At 36.0% G+C, this 11150-nt stretch overlaps 1 protein-coding gene across 1 annotated transcript; it reads right to left on the bottom strand.

Annotated features, from left to right (window-relative positions):
* Positions 1-1845: 1845 nt before the first annotated feature.
* LOC306669015 (endotoxic shock protective protein U9-ORF-like) lies at positions 1846-8185 on the bottom strand. The gene is made up of 5 exons (XM_079152767.1): positions 8097-8185; positions 6463-6529; positions 5632-5706; positions 4041-4076; positions 1846-2111 (listed from the first exon to the last, which is right to left on the bottom strand). The coding sequence occupies exons 2-5, from the start codon at positions 6514-6516 to the stop codon at positions 1995-1997; spliced, it is 282 nt and encodes a 93-aa protein (XP_079008893.1). The 5' UTR covers positions 6517-6529; positions 8097-8185; the 3' UTR covers positions 1846-1994.
* Positions 8186-11150: the final 2965 nt, after the last annotated feature.

Genomic DNA, 11150 nt, shown 5'->3' with positions numbered 1-11150 from the left:
ATGAGCTCAAACATGTTTTCAGGAACACAAAAAAAGGACTTAGTGGTTAAACTGGTAGTTAGAGCCCTCAATCATAATAGACAGAATCTGGAATGTAGGAAGTAATTGTTTCATTTTTTTTCATTTTTCTGACCATGTCTGTGGTATCACTTGCAATTCTGAAAACCATGTCTGGGGACAAGGACTATATAAAAACTGAAGAGTGTTTGGAGAAGATTCCTAGGACATTAGGAGACATCAAACCCTGAGTCAAAGAGAATGGTTGGACTGATAAATCTTAACTGGGAGAGTTAACATTATTGGAAGGATCATTGAGAAAACAGATTAGATTTATTTAATGTGACCTTAAAGAGTTGGACTAGGATCACATTTTAACTTCACACAAAGAATAACTTTTTCAAGGTCAAAGCTAGCCAAAGAATGAATGTGAAATGGGATATTTGGCACAGAGTGAATTCCTCATTGCTAGAAGTATTCTGACAGATGTCAGTATGCTGATGCTGATGCTAAGGAGCCCTGGAGATCTTATTTAAATGCAGACACTGCTTCCTAGGTCTGCAGTAGAGCCTGGTTTCCTTTGCATTCTATGAATTTCTATGAATTCTATGAATTCTGTTTCTATGAATTCTGTTTCTATGAATTCTGTTTCTATGAAACAGATGCATGTCTCCTACACTGATGGTATTCCCTTTGCCTTCCAAGTGTGACCCTGTTATAAGAAGTTGTAAAGAAAGTCCTGCAGAAAACTTTTCCAAGAAGGCCAAAATCCCCCATGAATGCCATGCAGTGACTTTCCTATCACAGAAGAGCTTCTAGACTACTAGACTGTGATCATTGTTGGTAATTAAGATGTGGTTGGGTTACTGTTCTCACTCCTCGAAAACAGATTATATATTTGTAAAGATAGAAAACGAGTAACATCTGCAAAATCTGTCTTGCTCTTTTTGTCTTGTACATCTCTGTGTTGGTCAGCTTTTCATTGCTGTGACAAAATATCTGAGAAAAATACCTCAAAGGAGGAAAGATTTAGTTTGGCTCATGGTTTCAGAGGTTTCAGTTCATGGTTGGCTGGGTCCATTTTCTCTGGACCTGTAGTGAGGCAGTATATAAGTGCAGAAGGACATGGTAGAGCAAAATTCCTCACTTCATATGGCAAACAGAAAGCAGAGAGAAATAAGAAGAGATGGGGAACAAGATATAGTTTCCAACGGCATGCCCCCAAGGACTCACTCCTTTCAACTAAGTTTCCACCACCTCCCAATAGTCCATTCAGCTATAAATCCCTCAATGGATTAATCCACTGATAGGTCAGAGACCTCAGGATCCAATCACTTCCCCAAATCCCCACCTCTGAGCAGTGCTGAAATAAGAGACCATGTCTTCAACTCAGGAGCCTTTGAGAGACATTTCCGATCTAAACCTTAACAATCTCTATAGACAGATTGGGGAGAAATTTATAAATTTCTCTCCCAGAAAAGGCAAAAGGAAATTTTAAATGTGTATCCTCATGACTTCATAAATTTCTGACCCAATTAAAAGGCTTATAACACCCTTTTTACTAGAAACTCCTCAAGTAGTCTCTTCAAGGAATTGAATGTAGGAGGTACAGAATCCTTTGTCACCCACCATCTTCCCCCAGTTCCACAGAGACTGCAGGTTGCCCCTCCCCATATTGTTATACCCCTTTCCCTTTGTTATATAACCCCTGATTCTTTGCTAGGCATATGACTTCCCAAGGGAAAAGAGACCTTATTTCCTAGATTCCTATGGTCATTTTCCTGGTCCCTCTTTATAATGCCAATAATGATGGGGAAAGATATTCCAAAGAGAATAAGATAATGACATAAAGTTTTTATTGAAGCATTGCATTGAAATGGGCATGGTGTAGTACAAGAAGCAGTGAGATAAAATCTTTGACCTTCAACTGTGGTACTAAATACTGATTGGCGGAAGATGCTGCTGTGGGTTATGACATTCTTGAAGAACCTCATTCATCATGAATCTCCCTGACTGTTGGGAAGAGGGATTAGAGGTTCTAAAGTACGATCAATTTCTATTACTGGTGGTAAGGATGGAGCCACGGTAGTTCTTCTGTTTATTGGTGGTCTCATCTGATAAAACAAAAATCAAGACAAAATGCATTTATAAATACTTGACATGTAAAAACCACATATTGAGTATCTGCACAATAATATTTTAAGTTATTTATGTAGGAAGGGAAGTATTTTTCAACCAATACCATTTTTTTAGTTTCATTAACTTATAACCAACTCCTATTTCTTTGAATATATATGATAGGTAATCAATAAAATTTAAAGTACTTTATTTCTTTAAAAAGAAAATGAAAGATTCTGTTTTCAACCTTGAATACTAGAAGATTTAGATAAGAATAATTCTTCTAAAGCATGTTCGAAGGCAGCAGATCTGACTGTAAAGTTTATGGACCCAACAATGTTACAGGGCAAGAGTCTCAGGGAGGCATTTTGTTCTACTCTTCTTCTCAAGGTTATTGGCAATTTCAAAAGTAGCGCTAAGGAGCTGAGTAGAACTTTTGATAAACTCCAGGGCTGAAGAAGGAAAGTTCACATTCATGAGCTAACAGAGACTAAGTAAATAACCAGGCTTTTAAATAGAAGCCCAAGCACCTCACCCTAGGAGTGAGGGGTGAACCAGAGGGACACATTATAATCTTCTCAGTCTCTTATTAGAATAAGGTAAACTGTGACTGTTATGGCCAAATCTCACGGCCCAAGAGAAATCAAAGTAAATCCTCTCTGATAGAAGACAACTTCATCGAGAACCTCATGTTGTTTCTACAATTTTCATAAGCAATGTTTCCCATTTAATAAAAACGAACCAACCCGCTCCTCCCAAAAGAAATTCCAAAGGGAGGTGAAAAGTATTTTTTTCTCCAGTGAAAAATAAAAGGAAAAAGTGGACAGTGGAAGATCTTTCAGAGACCCCCAAAAGAGGCATTCTTAAACACTGATTTTAAAATAACTATGATTAAGCTGCTCAAGAGATTAAAAAATTAAATAGCCACTTTTGGTATCAAATGGATATTTAGAACTGAAAAATATAATCCTAGCAACTCTGGATGCTAAAGAAGGAGGACTATAAGTTCAAGGCCAGCCTTGGCAACTTAGCAAGACCCAGTCTCAAAATAAAAAATAAAAAGGGGTAAGGATATAGCTCTATGGTAGAGTGCCCCTAGGTTCAAAAACTAGAACTGGAAAAAAATCTGAAGAATATAATAACTAAAATTAAAATTCAGTCAATTGGTTTAAAATCATGTTAAGTACAACTGAAGACAAAATTAGTGAATTGGAAGACAAATCAGAAGAAAATAATCAGACTGAAGTACATTGAAATAAAAGAATGGAAATTTTAGTAAAGGGTATAAGAGACATGTGGGAATCAGTGTAAAGGTCAAATGTGTATCTGGAATTGGAAAAGAATAAAAAAAGAATAGTGATGAAGTAATATTTGATTAGATAATGGGTAATAATTTTCCAAAAATTATGAAAGTTATTATTCCACAGATTCAGGAAGCACTGTGAACCCCAAACAAGAGAAATACAAACAATTACACTTTAAGGAAAACTAAAAAAATAAGTTTTTAAAAATCATTGTAAAGACATTTTAAAAATCAAAGTTCTATGGTTTTAAGTGAATACTTTCTTCCTTTAAAAATTTCCATCTCATATATTTTTGGTAAGCAACATTGAATTAAAGTTTGAGAGGGCTATTGATCAATAACTGTTCTCAACATTTTTAAGAAATTGTACAGTAATCCTTTTCAGACAAATTCATAAGTTTTAGGTCTTCCATTAATTAGCAATTTTGTTAGGATGGGGATTTTAATTTATAAATAAAGATTTAGAGTTTTATTAAAAAGAAGACATAAGTTAGAAAAATAGCTAGTATTATGACAAACTTCAAAGAGTTTCATATTTCTGCATCCTTCTCTTTATTTTTCCTGAGCCCTCATTCCTCTTCCAAGTATTCATAATAATCAAAAACCAAGAATAAAAACTTACACAGTGATTCAAGAGTTCTTGTAACCTCTGACAGTACTGCAAGAAAAAGGAGAGAAATTTAGTTATTTGACATTTAATTTTTAGGGAACTGCATCTAAGTTTAAATACATTTTTAAATGCCTTGAAGAAAATAAAACAACACTTAAAAGAAGAAATCATATAAAAATTGCTTTAAGGTCCATGGTAGGTATAGAAGCTTGTTGCAATGTAACTTGGCGGTTATTTGAGATGAGTGGCAGTATAAAAACATTTCCAGATATTAAGTGTGCCAGAAAAATATGGAGACCTGTGAATACAGTGATTTATCTCTATCGAGCTATTCAGTCTATGAAGGAAGAAGGTAGAAAACCAAGGTGCAGAAGAGCAACAAGCTGTGTGCATTGGCAGTTCTCTCTGAGCAGAAACTTGAGCTTTCAAAGATACTCAAGCAACTTTTTTTTTTTTTTTTTTTTTTTTTTTTTTTTTTTTGGCAGTGCTGGGGATTGAACCCAGGGCCTTGTGCTTGACAAGCAAGAACTCTATGAACTGAGCTATATCCCCAGCCTCAAGCAACTTCAAAAAGATGCAAAGCAGCAAGCAATATATCAAGAGGCCACATGCTCTAGATCTAAATCTGTGTTAAGGATGATAGCAAAAAAAAAAGGCAGAAATTAGGCACTTGAGATAAAATCCTCTAGAAGGAATTTATTACACGTTGGGAAGAAATTTGAATAACATATGAATTTACAGGTTTACAATGTGAAACATTAATAGTCTATGTGGAATCATTCTTTGATAGATTCTCTAAAAAGTAAAGACATTAATTTACAAAACCAAAATAATCTAGAGGTTTCTGATTAGTTATTCACTTGAATTCCATTTATTTTTTATTGTTATTTTTGGTGTATAATAATTGTACATATTTATGGGGTATAATATAATACAATATATGTATACAATGTGTCTGATCAAATTAGAGTCAGGAACATCTTAAACATCTATCATTTCTTTGTGGTGGGGCTCTTTAATCTCTTTGACTTCTATTTCAATCAACGTTTGCTCATAAGTGATATTTCATGATTGATGTTGTCCTCTTAATTGCAAAAGAGAAGCAGCTAAACGAGTTGACGAGAGGTGACTCTGGCAGGTCTGGAGAGGCTTTTCTGATTTCCCCTAATTGACAGATACCATCTCCAGAATTCCCAGCTCCTCCATTCAGACTATTTCCTATGCTTGTTGTCTTGGGTTTTTAGACTTTATCTTAGAGAAAATCTTCCAGTCTTACTTTTGGTTGGTTGGTTTGGTTTGGTTTGGTTTTCGGTGGTGGCAATTAACCCAGGGCTCTCTACCACTGAGCTGCATCCTCAGCTCTTTTTAATTTTTATTTTGAGATAGCATCTAGCTAAATTGCCCAGGCTGGCCTTGAACTTGTGATCTTCCTACCTCAGCCTCCTGGGTAACTGGGATTACAGGTGAGCACCATTGCTCCCACTCTAATCATCCTGTATGTTCCAGAAAATATAACTTTGAAAATGTCAAATGTTTTCTCCCTAAATCATATCTTCCAAGAAGACAGTAAACGTCCCCTAGGAGAGAATGAGAGAGCACTTACCCTCCAGTTTAAGAAAGGAGGAAAATGGTGAGTTCCAGGAGGAAAATGGTGAATTCCAGGATGAAAATGCATTTCCTGTGAAAATTGAGAGACAGAAAATAAGGAGATGGAGGAAATTTATAGTAATGATAGTCACAGTAATGAACTAGGAAACTGAATCCCTGAGTTCCTTGAAAGGGGGATTTATGCTTTGTTTTATGTGCAACCCTGGCACCGGGCACAATTGCCTGTCTTGTAGATATTCAAGAAAATTGGGACATATTATCTCAGACCATCCTCTCAGGGACACTCACTCTCCCCTTTGTTCATAATAACAACTTGAGCTATAGTCTTGCTTTACCCACTACCTCTGGCCTGCTCACTGGAATCCAGCTACTCCAGAGCAATTAGCTCCCCCTGCTGGGGTCACGCCCTCATGGCAGTGGATCTCAATCTTGGCTGCCTACTAAAATAATCATCTGGGTACTTTATAAAACTACCAATGCCAGGGTCAAACCCAGACCGATAAAGTCTCCCCAGATTTGGGGGAGTGGCACCCAGAAATCAGGACTTCTAAAAGTTTCCCAAATGATTCCAAAGGACAGTAAAGGTTGAGAACTACTGCTGTGCTCTGGGGCCAGGATCTCCCCCATATCCATGACTCAAATCTTTTGTTTTTATAACAAGGACTTTTAAAATAGGTGGAAAGAGCAGCTTTCAGGTCTAAAGGAACTCTTAAAAGTGGAAATGGTGGGTTTTTCTTCCACATTTTGTCGTTGTTGCCAGGATAGGGTGTCACTAAAAATTCAGAATGTATGAACTAAGGCTATTTGCAGAAATAGCCTTACTTACCAGTGTGCAATGAACTGTGAGCAAAAGGACAGTGACCAGAATCACCACTTTCATCTTTCAACTCTATCTACAAGTAAAACAAAGAGTATTATTTCTTAACTTGGGAACTATTGGAGACCTTTCCTGTTCACGGCACCCAACATGGCTCAGGAGCCAGGGGTGGCTGGGTTGAACATCGTGCTCCTGGCATCCAAAGGGTGTATAGGTTAGAGATTTAGAGATTCTGTAGCACATTGAACAATAGGAATGTAGATTGTGATTCAAATGCCTTCAGAATAGTGCATACCCATAATTCAGGATCCACATCATTTAAGTATAGTATAAAACATTTAATGGTTATTAGGAATATTTTCTCAATGAGTTTAGTAGAACACCATCATTCATTTCTATCAATTATTTTTGAAAGCATGATTTTTTCATATTTCTTTTTTCATTGATTAGAATGATGACCTTGATGGATAGATATCATTAATATGATATCCAGTTATAGTACAGATTTGTCCTATTAGTTCCTTATAGTATGATGTAAACTATTTGATGTATTAGTGAATCCTCATTGGTACAAAGTTTTCTGTTTTCTATTGTGGCAAGTTTTATGTTTCATTTGATATTTTCATTTTTCATGTATAAAATAAAAATTTAGAACTGTCGCTACTACCCTTCTAAAATAACATATAACATGTCTTTTTCATTGTTTTGAGGTAAGAGAAGGGAGGTGAAGCATTTTAAACATAAAAATAATGTATTTCTCCATGATCAGAATACTGTAATTTTCATCAAGTATAGTAATTGATTCATTTTAATGAGTAAGTGATATCATTCATACTTAACATTTATCATAAAAATTAAATCTGGGACTTGGGGGCATGTAGCTCAGTGATAGAGAGTATGCTTAGCATGAGCAAAGACCTGGATTTGAGCCCCTGAAAACAAAAAGAATTAATTCTGCCATTTGAAATACTGTTTACAAGGGGGCTATAAATATAACTTTAAAACAGAAATCAAAACAGAAAACAATAGCACACATCTAATTCTCTTACATCTACGAAATGCCATAAGAGAATATGTCCTGAACCCAAACTGTCAACAGCTGATTTAAAAATCATGTTAAGTAATATTTGACAAGGGAAGAGAGACTTCAAGAGACCTTCAAGAGGGTAATGAAAACCTTTTATGTGAACACATTGCCAACCAGGAAGGCTCACATTCTTAATGTTCTCTCCTTTACCTGCTATTGTTCTCATTTTTCCCTCACATATATTACTAAAAACATGTAGGAGGGAAAGAGGGCTGTACATTTGCAAATTAACTTTTAAAAATCCATGTCTGTAGAATTTTTGCAAGTGGCCTTTTTCTATAACTTGTTTTTAGACATTAACTGTTTTAAAGTCCTAATGTAACCTAGAACAAACATCTGAGTAAAATATTAAAAATATACATACCAAAATAAATAAAGTACACACACATATAAGCACGGAAAACAATATTTAAAGTGCCAAATAAAAAGATATGCTGTAACTATAAAAGTGAATTAAAATGTTATTGGCAATGTATTAAGGAATTCTTCAATTTGCAGCATTTCAGTTCTCCATATCTCTTATACAATGAAATGGGTTATAAGTCAAAGAACATACCTTGTACCACCAGGAAGAATGAACTGTCCAGTATCTGTAAGAATTTCTTTGAAGCCTCCTTTGCAGGTGATCCGGAGAGTCGAAAGATATTTATATGTGTGGATAATAATGATGTGTGATATCAGCACATTAAAAAAAATGACTTCTGATAACCCTCATTTACATATGCTGGGACAGGGGTTTCCCTGGCAGGTCAACACTTAAATTTTTGTGGTGCAAATTTTTGTTCCTGTTTGTTTATAACCCATTTTTGTGGTTATTCAGGGGACATGAATAATTCTTTCAGAAGACTCTGGGGTTTTTCGAATGGACAATGAGAATTGCAACAACTAGAAAAGTACCACGATGTACGAGCAGTGGTAGGCAGGAGATTTACCTTGAGACTTAAATCCATTGAAACTTGCACGAATCACGTACGTGCACAGGAAGTCTATTAACCCTTCCCGCAGAGGCTCTCCATAAGCTGGGAGGAAGCGCTAGACTGGGATGCTGCACCCATCGGTAATCCAGGCTCAGCCGCTGTCCATGTGACCTCCATCTGGTGAAGGACAGCTCACTTCCCAGCTAACTCAGTGCCTGGGAATAAGGAAATTCATCCCTCGTGCAACGGAAATTCAGTTCGTTTGACAGGATTAATACCTTTCCTTTCCTTCCAGAGGAGTCCTTCAGTATCCAACTCTATAGGTTTCCCTTCTAAGGTCTAGAAAGATCAATCTAGTGTCTCCAGCATTTTAAACACTGTTGAAAGAACAGTCTTAAATAATATCACCTGTGGGGCAGCAATAGCTCTGTCAAGTGGTTACCTTGCCAAGCTCAATTTCCTTTCACAGTATTCTTCAGAGAAAAATTAAAGCATGTACAAATAGTATATACAGTGTGGTTCAGGGCCTGTGATGTTTTCTGAACCAGTTGCCCTCCTCCCAATATTTTACTATGAAATTTTGAAACAGAGCAATGTTCAAAGAACTTCACAGTGAACATCCAATTACTAACCACCCAGATTCTACTATTAATAATGAACTTTTTTTTTTTTTTTTGGTACTGGGAATTGAACCCAGGGGTGCTCAACCACTGTGCCACATCCTCAGCCCTTTTTTATATTTTATGTTGAGAGGAGTTCTTGCTAAGTTGCTTAGGAACTCACTAAGTTCCTGAGGCTGGCTTTGAACTCAATTCCCCTGCCTCAGCCTCTTGAGCCACTGGGATTACAGGTGTGAGCCACTGTGCCCAGCTTATTTCTATCTTTTTATTCAATATATTTGATGCCTGTTACTTAAATTGAGATACACATCTTTTTCTTATTCATTTTTTGAAGGATTTTGCCTATTATACATCATGATGATCTTTGTGTGGATATTTTGACTTTGTGGATGCTCATTGCTTCTAAGTCAGTGTGCAAAGAAACACATTTAAAGTACAAGAAAATATAATGAGGCATTTGTATAACCAGTGAATAGTTAGCCCACACCTAGACTTTGATGGTTAAGTGGGAAGTAAGAGATGAGAACAAGAGAAAATTCCTGGTACCAGCCTTTAGCAGTACAGAAACAGTGAACACAGGAATAGGAGTGGGGAGTCCCTGACTAACTTGGTTAGGACAGACAAACAATGAAGAACCTTCTTTATGTCCCCTCCAAGAGGCAGGTGTGATGTAATCAGTGTAACTTGGATCTCAAAGGAATGAATTTTTCAGTTTTCCCCTAACACTTGAAAATCCATAAAGAAAAGTACAATCTACTCAGACCCTTCGTGTGTTTTCTCTCGGTGTACTTTAGAGGATTTAGACTAGATGCTTACTTCCTGGAACTGGCAGAAAGTTTGGTTTTCTTGAGGCTTAGTAGATATGAGTAAGTCAAGAAGTTGGTCTAATTGTTAATCTACATTCCTTTCAAAATAAAAAGATCAGTACACTTAATTTTTAAACAAATTCATTTTTTTATTTTCTTAAGTAGTATATTTTATAACTAACACACGCCATTTTTGAAAATTTGTACCACATAGAAAAGAGCTACAATTCAGCAATTCTATTCCTATGTATATCCAAGACAATTGAAAATACATGTCTTCATACAAACTTGGACATGAATGTTCATAGCAGCATTTTTTCATGATAATCCAAAGTGGAGACAACACAAATGTTCTTCAACTGATGAATGGATGAGCAAATATGGTGTTTCTACACAACAGGATATTATTCAGTAATAAAAATTAATGAAGTACCTATGTATGCTACAATATGGATGCACTTTGAAAACATTATACAAAGACAAAAAGAAGCCAAACACAAAATATCATGTATTGTATAATTCTATTTATATGAAATATTTAGAATAAGCAAATCCATAGAGGCAGAAACTAGATTGATAGTTGACAGGGTTTGGTAGAGGAGGGAAATGGAGAATGACTACTAAAGAGCAAGGAGCTTCTTTTTGGGTGTTGGAAATATTTTGGAATTAGTGAAGAAGGATGCACAGCTCTGTGGATGTTTTAAAGACCACTGAACATTATGGATCGCAAATTATATTTCAGTAACATTTTTAAAGTAAAGTATACACACATACACACACACACACACGTGAATGGGAAAGAAAATATAAACCACTCATAATCCTATTACATAAAAATAATCACTGATGACTTTTCAATACATTTCCTTCTATTCTTTTCTTTAGCATGCTATTTTTGTTGCTGAAATTATTTAGTAAAGTCTTGCCTTTTAAAAAACTAATATGGCAATTATGTAATTGTAAACTCTTTGTAAACACTAATTTTCATGGATGCCTAAAAGTTTGACTGACAGATGAGAATGAGAGAAAAGAAGAAAGGGCAGGATGGAATACAGCAGCTAGAGGAGCCAGAGCAATGACCTTGCCTGCCACGGGGACCAGTTTGCCCATCTGGTCAGATTCTTTTCTGGAAAGAGATGTGTGGTTCATAGATGAGATGGAGGAGGTGCTGCTTAAGAGTAAGTAATCGAAACTATTCATATACTGGGTCATTCCTGGAGTTTTAAATATGTAACAGATGCACATGCAAATGCAATCACACAGGTAT

This window comes from Sciurus vulgaris (genome assembly GCF_902686455.1).
Source record: "Sciurus vulgaris genome assembly, chromosome: 9".
Classification (NCBI taxonomy): domain Eukaryota; kingdom Metazoa; phylum Chordata; class Mammalia; order Rodentia; family Sciuridae; genus Sciurus; species Sciurus vulgaris.
Note: the sequence above shows the minus strand (reverse complement) of the source record. Positions and strands in the feature narration are given on the sequence as shown.